Raw genomic sequence first — 17,793 nt, 5'->3', positions numbered from 1 at the left:
AGAAGCACCTAAGAACATCAGGAAACCCAAAGGGCTGTTGAGTCCCAACAGCAGGTTTACCACAGCTTAGTTTAATTTCTTCAAATGCCACTTTCCCGCAAGAACCTCTGTCCCAAAGCGGCTCACAATGAACATTATAGCTTTGTGGAGCTGAATAATTATAAAGATGCCTGACATTTAAAAGCACACCCATCCCAATTTGCCGCACCACATATCAGTAAATTCAAATGTGGCAAAATCAACAGTTCAGTAAGACACGGGATAAATCCAGGATCACAATGGAATAATCTAGGTTTAATACAAAAGCAGGGGGGTAACTGAAGTGAATACATAAGTACAGTGGTACCTCCGGTTAAGAACTTAATTTGTTCTGGAGGTCCGTTCTTAACCTGAAACCATTCTTAACCTGAGGTACCACTTTAACTAATGGGGCCTCCTGCTGCCACCACCGCATGATTTCTGTTCTCATCCTGAAGCAAAGTTCTTAAAGTTCTTGACCCAAAGTACTATTTCTGGGTTAGCGGAGTCTGTAACCTGAAGCACCTGTAACCTGAAGTGTCTGTAACCCGAGGTACCACTGTACGTAAGTAGTATAAACCTGATTTTTCTCCACAGCTAACTCTTGCTGCCCTTTAAGGAGCCGCAGCAGTTTATACTATAACTATAGTATAGTTTATACTATAAATGCTGTTCAAATCGGTGAGGTGGGGTTTCAGGCGAGAAATTTCAGGTTGGCTAACCTGCAGCCCTCAACGTCTGAGGGCCACAGGCTCCTCACTTTTGGCTTAGGTCCACCATGGTCAACCCGGCACTCTCAGAGTGTTTTGCACTCCCACCGGCCCCGGCCAGCAAGGCTGGTTGTGAGGGATGATGGGAGTTGTAGCCCGAAGATCTGGCAGGGAACAGGTGGGCGAGGTCTGGCTTTGGCCTAGGCGGATCTTCTTCAAGTCATCTTGCTGCTTGGAATTTATAAAAATAAACCCCTTTGCCTTTTACTTCTGCCTCTCTCATGAAAGGAGACAAGGGCCCTCTCCCTGCTGCTCATCACCAGGGCCCGGTATTTGGAGGTAGACTGCTTAATAATAATAATAATAATTTTTTATTTATACCCTGCCCTTCCTGGTTCAAAAACAGGGCTCAGGGCAGCTAACAACAAATTTAAAACAATTATAAAAGCAGTATAAAATACAGTATAAAAACATGAATAACATTAAAAATAAAAAATCAATTAGATAATCCCCAGGGCTAGCTGGCTGAATTAGTCCTACTTGGGCCAGCGAGGAGGCCAGGGGAGAATTAGCTGTGGGGTCTCAGAGCGGGTGATCATCATAAAAGGGGAGGGGGAGGGAAGAGAAGGGAAATAAAAGATCAGGCTGAATTCAAATTAAAGGCCAGGCGGAATAGCTCTGTCTTACAGGCCCAATGGAAGGTTAAATCCTGCAGGGCCCTGGTCTCATGGGACAGAGCATTCCACCAGGTCGGAGCCATCACTGAAAAGACCCTGGCCCTGGTGGAGGATAATCTGACTTCCTTAGGGCCCGGGACCTCTAAACTATGATTATTCATGGACCTTAAGGTCCTCTGCGGGGCATACTAGGAGAGGCGGTCCCGTAAATACGAAGACTCCCTGGAAAAGACCCTGATGTTGGGAAAGATGGAGGGCACAAGGAGAAGGGGACGACAGAGGACGAGATGGTTGGACAGTGTTCTCGAAGCTACAAACATGAGTTTGACCAAACTGTGGGAGGCCGTGGAAGACAGGAGTGCTCTGGTCCATGGGGTCACGAAGAGTCGGACACGACTAAACAACCACCACCCTTTCTATACCTATTTACTCAGAAAGCAGTCCAGCTGTTTTACTCCAAGGCAAGTGAGTAAGGGACTGCAACCTTCAGATTTCGTTCTGGTAGCAGAGCAGGGCTGGAGGCTTCAGTGAATACTGAAGGCTTTTCAGGAAATGTTTAGGAAAGGAGAAACGTTTAGGAAAGGAGAGAGAGAGGCCCAAGGCTATTTGGTAGTGTTTGCAGCCCTGCCATGAAACAGCACACAGGTAGCAGCCCAGAGGAAAAAGAAAGAGTTGGGGAGACACCTGATCCTATTACTCAGATGTTCACAACAGCAGCAGCAGCAGAATCTACCCCTTCTGAATATATTTAGATTTCATAAAATTATAAAATAATAAAACTCTTCAAATCTCTTCAAAAAAGGTTCTAATGGTGCTCATTCCACTTCCACCAAACACATCCTTCAGATCTCACACCCCCTGGAAATGTTAACTTCTACTGCCATGCACGTTATCTTGGGGAGAAGGGCTCTGGAGTAAACCCTACACAAATCCAGAGCAGAGTCCCTAAGACGGTTAGATGGCACCTTGTAATAATAATTATTATTCCCCAGCCACTCTGGGCAGCTTCCAACAGAACACTAAAATACAATAACCTATTAAACATTAAAAGCTTCCCTAAATAGGGCTGCCTTCAGATGTCTTCTAAACAGCTTCCCTAAACAGGGCTGCCTTCAGATGTCTTCTAAAAGTTTGGCAGTTATTTTTCTCTTTGACATCTGGTGGGAAGGCGTTCCACAGGGCAGGAGCCACTATTGAGAAGGCCCTCTGCCTGGTTCCCTGTAACTTGACTTCTTGCAGCGAGGGAACTGCCAGAAGGCCCTCGGTGCTGGACCTTAGTGTCCGGGCTGAACAATGGAGGTGGAGACGCTCCTTCAGGTATACTGTACCAAGGCCGTTTAGGGCTTTAAAGGTCAGCACCAACACTTTGAATTGTGCTCGGAAACATGTCTTTCTGGCAACTCCTGCAGCCAAGCTGGTGCCAAATGTCTTGCTTTCCTTTCCTTTGGACCACATCAGTGAGGCTGAGATGGGAGACCTTGTCGTCTGGGCAGCCCAGGACCACCAGACACACTACCCCATGGAGGTCACATCACAGCAGTTTTAACTTCACCCCCAGAGGCACACTCCATTGTCTCTTGAGACAGGCAGGTGCCAACATGGCATCCATGCACATCTGCTATGGCTGAAGACAGGATGAATGGGTTAGGGAGAGGTGGATTCTGATCCTCCCCCCCGCCCATTGTGGACAGGATGAAAGGTGGCAAGAGAGGGCAAAAGACTTAATCTGCTCTGCAAGGTTTACTTCCATGTCAGTATAAACCCTGCTGGATTAAGTTTAAGGTTGGAGAGACCAGCATCCTGTTTTCACAGTTGCCAACTGGCTACATCTGGAAAGCAGGATGCGAGCACAGCAGGAATCCCCACATGTGATTCCCAGGAATTGGTATTTGGGAGTATATACTGTATGGACTCAGACAGTGGAGGGAGAACACAGGCATTGATAGGCACAGACTTCTCCTCCATGAATTTGTCTAATCTTCTTTTAAAGCCATCCATGTTTGCCAGCCATCCCTACATCTTACAATCATAGAATCAGAATCATACAGTCCGAAGGGACCCCGAGGGTCATCCAGTCCAGCCCCCTGCCATGCAATATTGTGGGAGCAAATGTGTGAATAAGCTATTTCCTTCCTCTGAAGGCAGCCCTGTTTAGGGAAGTTTTTAATGTTTGATCTTTTATGTTTTTAATATCCTGGGGAAGAAATGGAGGCAGTGAGAGATTTTGCTTTCTTGGGCTCCATGATCACTGCAGATGGTGACAGGAGTCACAAAATTAAAAGACGCCTGTTTCTTGGGAGAAAAGCAATGACAAACCTAGACAGCATCTTAAAAAGCAGAGACATCACCTTGCCAACAAAGGTCCGTATTGTTAAAGCCATGGTTTTTCCAGTAGTGATGGTTGGAAGTGAGAGCTGGACCATAAAGAAGGCTGATCGCCGAAGAATCGATGCTTTTGACTTATGGTGCTGGAGGAGACTCTTGAGAGTCCCATGGACTGCAAGAAGATCAAACCTCTCCATTCTGAAGGAAATCAGCCCTGAGTGCTCACTGGAAGGACAGATCCTGAAGCTGAGGCTCCAATACTTTGGCTACCTCATGAGAAAACTCCCTGGAAAAGACCCTGATGTTGGGAAAGATGGAGGGCACAAGGAGAAGGGGACGACAGAGGACGAGATGGTTGGATAGTGTTCTCGAAGCTACCAGCATGAGTTTGACCAAACTGCGGGAGGCAGTGGAAGACAGGAGGGCCTGACGAGCTCTGGTCCAGGGGGCCACGAAGAGTAGAACACGACTCAACGACTAAACAACAACAATATCCTGTTAGAAGCCACCCAGAGTAGGTGGGCAGGCCCGGCCAAATCTGTGGGGTATAAGTAATAAACTATTATTATTATTATTATTATTATTATTATTAATAATAATAATAATAATAATCTCTTCGGACTCTTCCAACATTCGGCTTCAATGGATGAACCCGCTGGGCTCTAGTATTACGAGAAGGAAAAAAAGAAGTTCTCTCTGTATAGAAACTAACAGAAGCCTTCTGGTACGTTCTAATGTTTAAAAGTTCTCCTGTCTTTTAGAAGGCGGAGACAGCACATATTTTGTTTTGTGCACCGACTTGTGTTATCTCTGTCCAAGGCCGTTCGCTCTCGGGATAAGCTGTATCAATTGTCCGCCGGGAGCATTTTCTCTCTCATTCTTTCACTCTACTGTTCTGTTCATTTTACATTTTTGCATTTGTGTGGTGTATTTTTACGCAGAAACTGGATTCTGCTCTGCACAAGCCAAGATTTGCCATGCCAGGGATCTGGTACTGAACGGTAAGAAAACAGTAAACTTGTAGTAATGGTTTTTCCGGCCTGCTGTGTCTTTTTGGAATCCCATGTTCCGCTACTCTGCTCCTTTACTGAACAAACAACAGGCAGGGGTATCTCCTGGCCTGGTATACTGTTTCCTGACATTCTCTCCAAACCATGCACACATTTTATGTATAATCATTTCTCTCTCTATCGGCCCTCCGCTCCTTATTTCTGCACTAAAACCCGCAGCCATCTCCTAAATTTTGAATGTGCCCGGCATGTTTGAAGATGTCGTGAAGATGACCAGGAGGTTCTCAGCAGGGAGGGAGCTGAGGGCTGGCAGTGGGACTTATTGCAAGGATGTGGGCTTTGTGTCCAATAATGCCAATCCTGGACACCAATCCTGGATCAGGTGCATGTGATAGATGTATTGATTAAAAAAAACTTTGACTGCAAGCTATCCACCTAGAGCAGTGATGGCCAAACTTGGCCCTCCAGCTGTTTTGGGACTACAACTCCCATCATCCCTCGCTAACAGGACCAGTGGTCAGGGATGATGGGAATTGTAGTCCCAAAACATCTGGAGGGCCAAGTTTGGCCATCACTGACCTAGAGGTATGTTCCTCTACCCCACCAAACCTTCATGGTTCAATATTCAGCACAGCATCCTTAAAAGAAGGCGGCGATCAGCAATATGCCTGAATGCATTACAAACATTTCCACAATGAACTGCTTTCCTCTACTCACTCAAAAACAACAACAACCAACCACTCCCAACTTTATTTTGTGTGACAGGTGTTTCTGAGCAGCTCTTCAGAGTCCCTGAGTTTGGATAGAATTGTAACACTGGAAAAAATCAGTAGGGAAGAAAAACCCTGTAAATGGAAAAACAGGCAAGAAGGACTCAGGAGCAGGCCAGCCTCTTCTGCACTGGGATTTCCAACATCAGGAGGTTGTTCTCTTCAGCGTGCGAGTTTGTTGGGTACCACTTTCTGTCAAATATTTTGTACATGGCACCTGCAGCTTAAGATGCAGCTGGTGAGCTGAAAGCTATTATGTGAAATTCAGTGTTCAGACATCACATGTTTGGCCTCACTCACATTTTGGCTCTTCGCCCCTCAAGCCCCACCCCCACCCCCGAAACAACAACAAACAACTCTCAAAAACTTCTTTTCCAGCATCCAATGGTTTCTTGGTTTTCCCCACCTAGTTATGTTGGCCTTACTCTTCCCTTCCCTTCGCTCTTATCAAAGTACAATTAGTGACAGTTTCCCCGACTGATCAGAAACCATTCCATGACATCACAGCAGCTTTGACCTATCAGCCATTTCTAAGGTCCCATTCACACTACCCATTTAAAACTCTCTTACACTGCTTCCTCCAAAGAATCCTGGGAACTGCGGCTTGTTATAGGGTGCCGAGAGTGGTCAGGACACAGCTAACAACTCCCAGCACCGAGCTTCAACTCCCTGCATCCTTAACAAACTACAGTTCCCAGGATTCTTTGAGAAAAGCCGCGGCTGTTCAAGCGGTGTAAGACCACTTTTAACTTGATGATGTGGCCGTGTGTGAAACGGCTGAGGAATGCAAAACGCTACTTTATGCCCAGAAAGGAGAGCCCATGCAGAGGTTTCTTCAAAAGTCCAGACGCGCTACAAATTCTCTCTCATGTGGACCTTCTTATGTTTCGTAAGAGCTGGCCTCTCCCTGAAGCTCCTCTCGCAGATCAAGCATTTGTAGGGTTTTTCTCCTGTGTGGATCCTGAGGTGCGCCATGAGCAACGCCGTGCGGGTGAAGCTTTTCCCGCAAACAGAGCAGGTGTATGGCTTCTCCCCAGTGTGGACCCGCCGGTGCACAATGAGGTTGGAGTGCTGGCTGAAGCCTTTCCCACAGTCAGAGCAGGTGTACGGCTTCTCTCCGGTGTGGGACCTCACGTGGTCGGTGAGAGCAGAGCTCCGGTGGAAGCTCTTCCCGCACTCCAAGCACTTGTAAGGTTTCTCGCCCAGATGGATCTTCTCGTGCTGGTGGAGCCCTGAGCTCCAAATGAAGCTTTTGTCGCAGTACGAGCACGAGTAGGCTTTCTCGCCCGTGTGGATCCTCTGGTGACCCAGCAGGCAGGAGCCCTGCGTGAAACTTTTCCCGCAGTCCAGGCACTTGTACGGTTTCTCGCCGGTGTGGATTCTCAGGTGCCTGTTAAGGTGGGAAATCTGATGGAACCGTTTCCCGCATTCGGAGCATTTGTGAGGCTTCAGGCCAGGGGGCGAGTCTTCGCGCTCAGCCACGTCCGAACCGGCACCAAAGTCCCTCCTGCAGTCTTGCAACGGATCCTCTTGCCTCGGGATTTCCTGGGGCAAAACGGCCGAGGCCTCCCTCTCTGGCAAATTATCTGCTGGAAGATCTGCATCAATAAAAAGAAAATAAAACAGAGTCAAATGAAAACATGGGCAGGGTTCGAATTATGAGCAGCAGATTGAAAACAGTGATAAGTGGAATATGAGGAATGGCTGATGAAGATGATGGACTATGCCAAAATGGCAAAATTGACTGGGAAAATCAGAAACCAGGAAGAGAAGAATTTTAAGAAGGAATGGGAAAAAAATATAATGTACTTAAGAGAACACTGTAAACAACTAAAAACTTTGGCAGGGTTTGAGCAATGCTTGTAATGTACAAAAAAACATGGAAAAAATGATTACTGCTTTTTAAAAACAAATTAGAGAAAATAAGATAAGCAGTTGGGGGGAACCACGGAAGGGCAGAGGGAAGTCAAAAGATTCAGGGAATCCTAATGAAGAGGTGAATGATTTGTTAGAATTTAAATTTCTTATGTAAAACTTAATAAAAATATATTTATGGGACCGCCTCTCCTGGTACGCCCCGCAGAGGACCTTAAGGTCCATAAATAACCATAGTTTAGAGGTCCCGGGCCCTAAGGAAGTCAGACTATCCTCCACCAGGGCCACGGGCTTCTCAGTGATGGCTCCGACCTGGTGGAATGCTCTGTCCCACGAGACCAGGGCCCTGCAGGATTCAACCTCTTTTCATCGGGCCTGTAAGACAGAGTTATTCTGCCTGGCCTTTAATTTGAATTCATCCTGATCTTTTATTTCCCTTCTCTTCCCTCCCCCTCCCCTCAGATTACTCGCTCTGAGACCCCACAGCTAATTCTCCCCTGGCCTCCTTGCTGGCCCAAGTAGGACTAATTCAGCCAGCTAGCCCTGGTGACTATCTAATGTTTATTGGATGGATTTCCCCCAAATTGATTTTTGAACTTTGAATTTTATTGTTATTCATGCTTTTATACTGCATTGTATGCTGCTTCTATGTTGTATTACAATCAAGTGTTTTAAATTTGTTGTTAGCCGCCCTGAGCCCGGTTTCTGAACCGGGAAAGGCGGGGTATAAATAAAAGAAAGAAAGAAAGAAAGAAAATTTAAAAAGAAAACAATGATAAGTGGAAGACATGATAATTGTATTAGATTAAAGTATGTCAAACAAAGCAGCAGGTATAAGACAGGAATAAAACCATCATGAGCGTAAAGGTGGGAAGTCAAAATTTTAGAAAAATTGTACACTGAAATAGAAGTAAATTTGGAAATCAATAAAAAATTATGTCTTAAAAAAATAGAAGAAAAGAAAAAGTTGTGTTTTAGCCAGATAGAGCAACAGGGGCAGGCCACACACCCTGTTTCAGGCCAACACCGTCGTGGCAATAAGAGTTTGTGCTGGCTCAGGTGGGCAGTGGGAGCTGCTGCCCTCTCTCTCTTCTTCCTCACATCGTTTACATTTTATTCCTTTTTGCCGTCATAGCAGCCGCAGGAACAGCAGCAGCTAGCGCTTCTCACCCCCTGCCTCCTGGCCTGGCTCTGAGAAAGGGTCAAGGCGTGTGGGTCTTCCTTCAGAGCAAGGCATTCTGGGAAAGGTGGCAGCAGCGAGAGCCACTCAGGCGCCACAAACACTCACCCTGCAAAGAAGCATCTCTGCCGCTCTCCTGCTCGTCCGTTTTGAAGGTGCCTCTCGCTTTGGAAGAATACAGGCAGACCTCTGCCAGAAGCCCAGACACCTGGAACAACACAAAGGGCATAGCCAGGGCAGAATATGGCAGCGCCTCATTTTACGCTCAAATGACTTGTGCGAAACCAAACAGTATACGGCTGAAACTGTGCAACTCAAGGGGACTGGGTGCGAAGAGAGATTTTAAGCTTGGTTCTCAGGTAAGGCCTGCTTGGCACATTGGCTCTGGGATTGCCGGGGATGCTCTCGCAAGATCTCGCGGGAAGTCAAGTTGTCCTGCGAGATCTAGCAAGAGCATCTCCAGCACTCCCAGAGCTGGTATGCTGAGAGGGCCTTGCCTGGCAAGCAAGGCTGAGAGTTTAAGAGGTCTTTTCGCACCAGTAACCCCAAGTAGACCTGGTGCAAAAAAGAGCTTTTCAGCTCTCAGTCTTGCTTTCTGGGCAACACCTGTCCTGTTAGGAGCACAGTGGCTTTGGGAGCGTTGAGGGTGCTCTCTGTTTCCCTCATTACACCAGCTGTGTATAGAAATATTTTCTGTATTTTCATGTACACACATAGCTCTTGGAACCGAACGCCTGAGGAAGATAAGGTATTGCCATAATCACAAATGGATAACAGCAATGCATTAAACATGGGGTCTACCTTCAGCTGGTCTGAAATAGGCCAGTGAGATAGGTAACTGGGGTTGGCAAATACAATCCCTCCTTGGTTTGCTAGTTTCAGCTGTTCATGGACTAGGATAGCTTGGCCTCCGGAATCCACCCCCTCACTTCATTCTTTATTGGTTTATAAACAATACATCCAATCCGCTTGCAACACTAAAACACAAAACTATTAGCAAGCAGCCCACCACCAATACCAAACAAGACAAAATATCTTGAAAAGAAAACGATAAAAATAAATTTCTTCTCTGCCTGATGACTTCCGACCTCCTCTGCGTGGTTCTTTTAGCTCCTTGTTAACTGCATCTGTTTTTCCAATAAACTTAAACAATATTACATGTTGTTTATATTCCTTTTAACTTGAGTTATTACAAGAGTTAATCAAAGCATATTAAAGATTTGATGTGGGGGCAATGTTCTTTTAGATATAGTCTGTAGATGTTCCATTCTTTTTTCAACTTTTGGGTCGATCGGTCCCTGACCTTTTTTGTCATAATCACTAATTCTATGTACTCAAACAGTTTAACCTGCCACTCCTCTTTAGTTGGCAAATACAACCCCTCCCCTTAGTTTGCTAGTTTCAGCTGTTTGTGGACTAGGATAGCTTGACCTCAGGAATCCGCATTCTCTCAATATCCACATGGCTGGATTGGTTAAAACTGTGGCATTTGTGCCCACAAGAGGTAATACCTCGGGTTAAAGTAGCTTCGGGTTTAGCGTTTTCGGGTTGTGGTCCGCAGCGACCCGGAAGTAGTGGAACGCGTTACTTCCAGATTTCGTCGCTCATGCATCTGCAGACGCTCAAAATGATATCACGCGCATGCGCAGATGCAGCAAATCGCAACCCACGCATGCGCAGATGCGGGTTGCGTTCGCTTCAGGATACGAACGGGGCTCCAGAATGGATCCCGTTCGCATCCAGAGGTACCACTGTACTAGCCACCAATCTGGAGTCACAACTCTTCCCAGATCTACGGAACTCCTTGCCGCAAGGGCTGTGTAGGTTTAGAGCACACTTCCTCCTCAAAGGATCCTGGGAACTGTTGCCTGAAGCTCTGTGAGTGGCAAATAATTCCCAGCACTAACTACAGTTCCCATGATTCTTTGTGGAGGGGGCGGGGGGATATGCTGTGAACGTGCGTACACGGCAAAGGAAGATCCTTTGGCAAGGCATTTAGCAACTGGCAAAGAGGGGTTAGCAGGAGAAAATGATCCAATTCCTTCCCCGCTGATTATACCCAACTCTGCCTCCATCCGCCACCATTTATTTCTGAGATCTATCCCAGAAATCTCTAGGCCCATCAACTGAGGCCTGGGACTAGAAGATTTGAAAAATCCTAGTCTAGGTAACAGAAAATTTCGGTTTGGAGCAAAAGGGAAGTCCGGGCAGGGAAAATGAGAAGAAGAGGGGAAGTTGGGGGGATGGAGAGGCAGAGCAGAGGGGAAAGGCTAACCCATACCACTTTCTCCATATGTTGCAACGGCAACAGCGCCCCAAATCCCTTCTCTCCTGCTCCAAGAGGCTGGGGGACTTCGCCGCCTGCCCCCAGGGGCTCCTCTTCCTGCCTCAGCATGAAGTCCTCTGCCAGGGCCACCGCCTGGGCGCAGGTCTCTGGGTCGCGATCCTTCACCCAGCTCTGCACTTCCGGCGGCAGGACGGCCAGGAACTGCTCCAGGATCAGCAGCTCCAGGATCTGCTCCTTGGTGCGCCTCTCCGGCTTCAGCCACTGGTAGCACAGGAACCAGAGGCGGCTGCAGACCTCGCGGGGGCCCTCAGCCTCCCGGTAGCCAAAGTGCCGGAACCGCCGGCGGCACTTCTCCGTGTCGGCGGCCTCTTCATCCGGGGATGCCTTCTCCTTGACTTTCCCGCAGGCTGCCTCACCGTCGGCTAGCGGCCCACCACCCGCCCCTTGAACATCTCTGCTGGGGCCAGGCCACGGCTGGGCCGCCCGCTCTCCTCTGGGTAGGCCGCCAGCATGACCTGACCCCTGGAAAGGAGAGGGCGAAGCCTCGGCATGGCCCCAGGGGGAGGGCACGCCCCCCCAGATTGTGTGAAAGGGCCGCGGCTCCCTTGGGAAGTGCTGCCACCGAGGCTCCCACTGCTGTGCCAAACCTTCGTCGGCTTCCTCTTTGACGTGTGGGGACGTAATTCTCTGGGGAAGTTCGGTTGGGATGCTGGGAGACGTTTCACTCTTTCCCTCCAATTCTTCCTCCGGTTTGGGGCTCAGGAGTCCACACTGCAACATTTCCTCCCCTGGCTGTAGCCCGGCTTGGAACCGGGGAACCAGATCTCCCAGAATCCCTTGCTCGGCAGCCATTTTTCTCAGGCCAAGGCTTTACTCCAATTCGCCTCTCTCTCACACACACAAAGAAGAAGCTTTTGGGGGAGTTTCTTCTCCCTGAGTTTACTTGGCTTCTTGTCCCAGGCTAGCCCCAGCAGCAGAATCCACAAGGGTCTCTGAAAAATATAATGGAGGGGTTCATTTATTTCTGAGCCAGTAACAATAGAGGTTGGTTCAACAATAGAGGTTGGTTCTTAAAAAATAAAAACATACACAAGAATGACGGAGAGCACATAAAACTCAGAACCTTTGGGGGTAATTTTATTTTGATTCTAGACATCCCAGTTTCTCATTCTCCCAGACCTTGCCTCACTTTCAAGCCTATTTCTTCTGGGTCATAAGGGACAGAAATTTGGTGTGTCCCCGCACACCCACCCCCCAAAATGAAAGCTGAAATACTAAATTCTGCCACCGATAGGAATTTCCGGGCTCATGCAGAATACCATATGGAAAGTCAATACAGCAAACATTTACTGTACATCTCCCCCTCATTTTTTAAAAATTTTTTTTTTATGTTTGCAAAATTCCCAAATATTTCATATTTCAGGCACAGAACGAGGAAGAAATCAGGAGTTTCATTACTTTTCGAGAAAAGCTAGATATTATCATGCTCTGTTTCTGAACCATACCATCAGCACCCTGGGCCAGACTTAAATACATTTGTTAAATATCATAATATCAAAATTTTCAGACTGTCTTTTAGGGTATAAATTATTTTATTTTATATTTTATTTTATACTTTATATTATTTTATATTTTATTTTATTTAAAACAAATTACCTGAACAAAGAAAGCTATCATGTTAACAGGAAGAGTGCTAGCCATGTGCAGCTTTTAAACATTATTTAGATGGAGGTGCATTTAATTGTATGAAACACCACTACAATTGGAGGTAGCATTGTTCAGACAGGTGACTGGAGCCCCTGCCCTTTAAGACTTGTATAGCAGAATGAATTTCATCCACAAACTACACCTGTGGGTATGCCCTCTGTTATAAGAGACAAAAGGGAAAGAGGCTGGGGAACAGTAGCAGAACAGAATAATGGGATTTGTTTTCGTGGGTGTTGCAGACGCCTGGATGAGAATGCTATCCTTTCTCTAGGGACAGATGTCCCAAAGAGGATGATTAAACTATTTATGTACGCAGCAACAGCAGCCAGAATCCTATATGTGCAGAAATGGAAGGAAGGGGGAGTTCCAACCAAGGAAGAATGGATCTTAAATGGATCTCCAGCTCTACAATCAAGCAGAGGGCCTTCTCAGTGGTGGTGCTTGCCCTGTGGAACGCCCTCTGATCAGATGTCAAGGAAATAAACAACTACCTGACTTTTAGAAGTTTTTTATGTTTGATGTTTTGTCGTGTTTTTAATCTGTTGGGAGCCGCCCAGAGTGGCTGGGGAAACCCAGCTGGAGGGGTGGGGTATTGTTTATTATCATTATTATCATTATTATTAATTTTCTATTGTTCCTCATGAATTTATCATGGTATGTGTTGCTGTTTTTAAACATGCCACTTGGAGAACTTGGTAAGAAGCAACTAATAAATCACAGAATCACCACAGAATCATAGAGATAGAAGGGACCTCTTGGATCATCTAGTCTAACCCCCTGCAAAGCAGGAATATGCAGCTGTCCAATACAGGGACTGAACCTGCAGCCTTGGCATTATCAGCATCACACTCTAAGCAACTGAGCTATCTAGGCCCTCCTGGAAATAATAATAATAATAATAATAATAATAATAATAATAATAATAATGTCGCAAGCAAAGCACTAGAGTATATCAAACAGTACAAGGATACGGGAGACACAAACAGAAAAATAAGATCTAAAAGAACTATGGTATATCACATAGTGAGATAGAACATAGGGATGAACAGAGTCAGTACTACAGGTCTACCTAGATCAGTGCTGACTACACTGACTTGCAGCTGCTCTCCAGGGTTTCAAAATGGGAACCTAGAATTGCCACCAGAGATTGATTGAGCCAGGGATTTTCTGTCACGGTTCATGGCCTTTCCTGATCCCAGGCCATGAATTGTAGCAGAGTAAAAAAAGCAGAGCAGGGACGCAGGTGGCGCTGTTGGTTAAACCACAGAGCCTAGGGCTTGCCGATCAGAAGGTCGGCAGTTCGAATCCCTGTGACAGGGTGAGTTCCCGTTGCTCGGTCCCTGCTCCTGCCCACCTAGCAGTTCGAAAGCACGTCAAAGTGCAAGTAGATAAATAGGTACTGCTTCGGTGGGAAGGTAAACTTGGCCAATAAAGCGAGATGAGCACCGCAACCCCAGAGTCGGTCACGACTGGACCTAATGGTCAGGGGTCCCTTTACCTTTACCTTTACCTAAAAAAGCAGAGCAGATTCCAAAACAGCGCGTGGTTTCAAAAAACGACTCAGATGCAGCCAACTTCATTAGCAAAATTTACTACGGCAAATTCACATAACAAGATCCAGATCCCTGGATAGCAGAAAAACTCTTTAAAATCCAGTTGCAGTCTAACAGTAAAAATGGAAACCTTAAACTTAACATACTTATGTACAATGCACTCAATGAGAGAAACTGAAGAGAAGAGATAGACTGAACGAACGGAAGCGAGAAACCAGTCATTCCCAGCCTGTAAATTAATAATAGGCAGTTGAAAACATCTTGGCCTTGAGAAATGTGTTAAGGTTCACAGCCAAAATAGCACCTGCATGCTTCTTAGCAGAATGGAAATTTGCAAACCAGCTAGAAACTTCCAGCTTGTGCCACATGCAGAGAACATACCAGAAACTTCTGCTTGAATCAATAGACGAGAAATGGTTTCTATACTTTCTATAAATGGCTTCTATTTGAATCGATAAACTATCAATGTTTCTGTACCTCAGAAGCGCTATACCTGACATCTTCTGTATGCATAGCCAATACTCTGCCACTGAGCTAGGGTCCCTTTCAAGAGAAAACAAGATCCTAGTCCTCATGGGCAACTGTTTAAACAGGACTCCTTGTGGGGAATCAGACCAGAGTGGTCTACAGAGACAGGTAGTGGCTCTCTTCAAAAGGCATCAAGAAACATATGTGTGTTCCAGATCCAATTTAGCACCCCAAAAATGTTTGCCTTCATTTCCCTTTTAAAGGCACAGGAGCCCTCTCCCACGTCACCTGCCCACCTTTGGCACAGATTTAACACCCGTCCGGAAACATAAAACTTAAATCCCAACAGAGCGCACGAATATCACAATCCTATCCAGGTTTTCTCAGGAGCAAACCCCGTCATTTCCAACAGAGCTTGCTCCCAGGTGTGTATAGGATTCTTGCAGTCTAGGATTCTCATCCCCAAAGGGCATGTGTCATTTGCTGCTATTAATAAAATTAATTCTAAGTCAACATATCAGGTGGCCGGCCACAAAGCATGAAAACACAGCCAGCTCAATGGAAACGGCATAAAATGATATATATTGTGGAATGAGTCCTAAAGAACAGAGAATCCTGGCGATATATATATAAAACAAAAGGGGTGTGTGGAAACAATAGCAATCAAATGGAGGAGATTTTAATCCCACCTTTCCCCGCAGCAGTTATGGTGTGGCTTAAAAGCACAGGAAAATATTTGCGCATTTTAAAGCAACTAGGTAAATTCCCATGAGGTTGCAGTGAGAGCCTTGAGAGATGCTAATTCATTTTGTAACGCTTGGATTGCAAAGAGCAGATCAATTTAATTATTATAATTATTATTATTTTAAAAGGTGGCATAATCCTACGAATGGGCCAGTGCAAATTTTATCCTTTGAATTTATTTGTTGCAACTGAAAGGTCCTATTCCAGCCTTTCAAACTCACCCCCACCTCAGGTCTGCAGCAAGGAAAACACAACAATAGCTCCACAGCACAAGCTTAGCTAGGAGCTGGAGGAGGAAGGGACTTTGCAGTATTTACCGTCCGCCCCCCCCCCCTCCTTTTCAAATTTCTTGGCTTCTCTGGGAATCGGTGCTCTGTGGTTTTAACCCTTTTAAAGGGCCACCCTTGGAAGCAAAAAGGAGAGAAATGGTGATGAGCAGCAGCGGCTGATGTCCATCGGGAATGATAGGACGGAGGGCAGGGAGCCCGACAGTAGGTGGCGCCAGAGAGCCGATGATCAGCAGAGCCGACCAATTCTAGTTGAGCCACCCATCTTCTTCCCTGCCCGGTTTTGCAAACGCAACGCTGGGGAAGAGGAGGAGGTTGACTGGCAGAGCCATCCCCTGGAATGGCTTTAAAGCAGGGGTCAGCAACCTTTTTCAGCCGTGGGCCGGTCCACCGTCCCTCAGACCATGTAGGGGGCCGGACTATATATTTTTTTTTGGGGGGGGGAGAACGAATTCCTATGCCCCACAAATAAACCAGAGATGCATTTTAAATAAAAGCACACATTCTACTCATGTAAAAGCACACTGATTCCCAGACCGTCCACGGGCCAGATTGAGAAGGCAAATGGGCCGCATCCAGCCCATGGTCCTTAGGTTGCCTACCCCTGCTTTAAAGGAAGGAGATCGCTGGCCAGGGGCTGGCTGAGGGCAAGCTGAGGTTGGTGCTGGGTTGCCCTAATGGGCCAGCCTCCATTGTGGGGCATCTGAGCAGAACTGCAGATTCACTGTGTCAGAGTCAGCGAGGAGTTCATAGAATTATTGAAGAGAAGGGTTGGAAGGAGAGCCGACGGTCATCTAGTCCAACCCCCTGCAACACAGGGATCTCAACTAAAGCACCCATGGGTCAGTCCTTAGCGCATCGCCAAGTGGGGCTGGGAATGCTCCCCAACTCTCACCCTGGAGAGGAGCTGCCAGTCAGTGCCTGTAGACAATGCTGAAGACACAGAGGTGGGAAGCGCAGTGGCAGGAATTCCTAAAGGCAGTGGAGTGCCCTCGCTTTGAGTTGGCCGCCTCGCCACGTTTAGATCCCGTGCTGTTGCGAGATACAAAGTTGTTTCCGGCCCTGAGGGAAGATGTGGCAGACACTGGTCAGTCCCTTCGAGGAGAGGTGGAAAGGAAGTAACCGGAAGGCGTCCACCAAGCACAAGGTGATGATGAGAAGGTCAAGGAAGAAACCCCCGGAGAGGATCTTTCCAGTAGGGAGACGTGGCGGCGATGCTTCCGGCAGCTCTGCTACCAGGAGGCCGAGAGGCCCCGAGGGTTTGCAGGCGGCTCTGGGAGCTTCGCCACCGATGGCTGAAGCCGGAGAGGCGGACCAAGGAGCAAATCGTGGAGCTTCTGATCCTGGAGCAGTTCTTTATGGTCCTTCCCCAGGAGATGGGGAGCTGGGGCAGGGAAGGCAGGCCTGAGACCTGTGCCCGGCAGTGGCCCTGGCAGAGGATTTCTTGCAGAAGCGGCCTGAGAGACTGGAAGGGCAAGAGAGAGATGTAATCCCAAGAAGAGGAGATAGGCGTAACTCAATAATCCCAAAGTCTCCCGGCATCAGGGATGTGTTTGAGGTTGTTGTTAAGTTGTGGGTGAACATATCAGACGACACAGCGATTCTTCAAACAGCTCTTGTTTATTCACAGGCCAGAACAGAACTGAACTGAAGGGTTTAGCCAGCCTGCTTATATAGAGCTCTAGTACAACGTAACTGTAACAACTTTCTGAAACTATCCAATCACTGAACGTCACTTTCAATCCCTTATTTGCATATGTGGACCTGAGTGCTGGCCCAGGGTGAGAACTTCAGTACATAACAGTTGTGATTTAGGACAAGGGAAGGGGCCGTAGCTGAGTCGCAGAGCATCTGAGTTGGTTGCAGAAGGCCCAATCTCTAGGTAGGACTCAAGGTTGGGTAAAGACTCCCTGTCAGAAATTCTGTTCAGCTGCTGCAAGTCAGTGTGGACAATACTGAGCTGCTTAATAATAATAATAATAATAATAATAATAATAATAATAATAATTTATTTACATGCCACCCAACTGACTGGATTGCCCCACCCACTCTGGGCAGCTTCCAGCAAATTAAAACATCAAACACAGTAAATTCAGCAGCCAGGTTGCTCATCGGAGCAAGATGGTTTGAGCATATTACACCCATCCTGGTCCGACTGCACTGGCAACCGATTAGTTTCTGA

The 17,793-nt window shown here is 46.9% G+C and overlaps 1 protein-coding gene across 4 annotated transcripts; it reads right to left on the bottom strand.

The window, feature by feature from the left end:
- Positions 1–5,475: 5,475 nt before the first annotated feature.
- LOC310756775 (uncharacterized protein) lies at positions 5,476–16,180 on the bottom strand. Of its 4 annotated transcripts, none has more exons than XM_083601497.1 (4): positions 15,546–16,180; positions 10,847–11,844; positions 8,674–8,773; positions 5,476–7,108 (listed from the first exon to the last, which is right to left on the bottom strand). In XM_083601497.1, the coding sequence occupies exons 2-4, from the start codon at positions 11,702–11,704 to the stop codon at positions 6,363–6,365; spliced, it is 1,704 nt and encodes a 567-aa protein (XP_083457623.1). In that variant the 5' UTR covers positions 11,705–11,844; positions 15,546–16,180; the 3' UTR covers positions 5,476–6,362. The 4 variants fall into 4 exon arrangements, with proteins under 4 accessions (XP_083457623.1, XP_083457624.1, XP_083457626.1 ...); XM_083601498.1 differs by having other exon boundaries at positions 15,552–16,180; XM_083601500.1 differs by lacking the exon at positions 15,546–16,180 and adding an exon at positions 14,590–15,104.
- Between the last annotated feature and the right edge of the window lie 1,613 nt (positions 16,181–17,793).

This window comes from Podarcis filfolensis (genome assembly GCF_964270895.1).
Source record: "Podarcis filfolensis genome assembly, chromosome: 2".
Classification (NCBI taxonomy): Eukaryota; Metazoa; Chordata; class Lepidosauria; order Squamata; family Lacertidae; genus Podarcis; species Podarcis filfolensis.
Note: the sequence above shows the minus strand (reverse complement) of the source record. Positions and strands in the feature narration are given on the sequence as shown.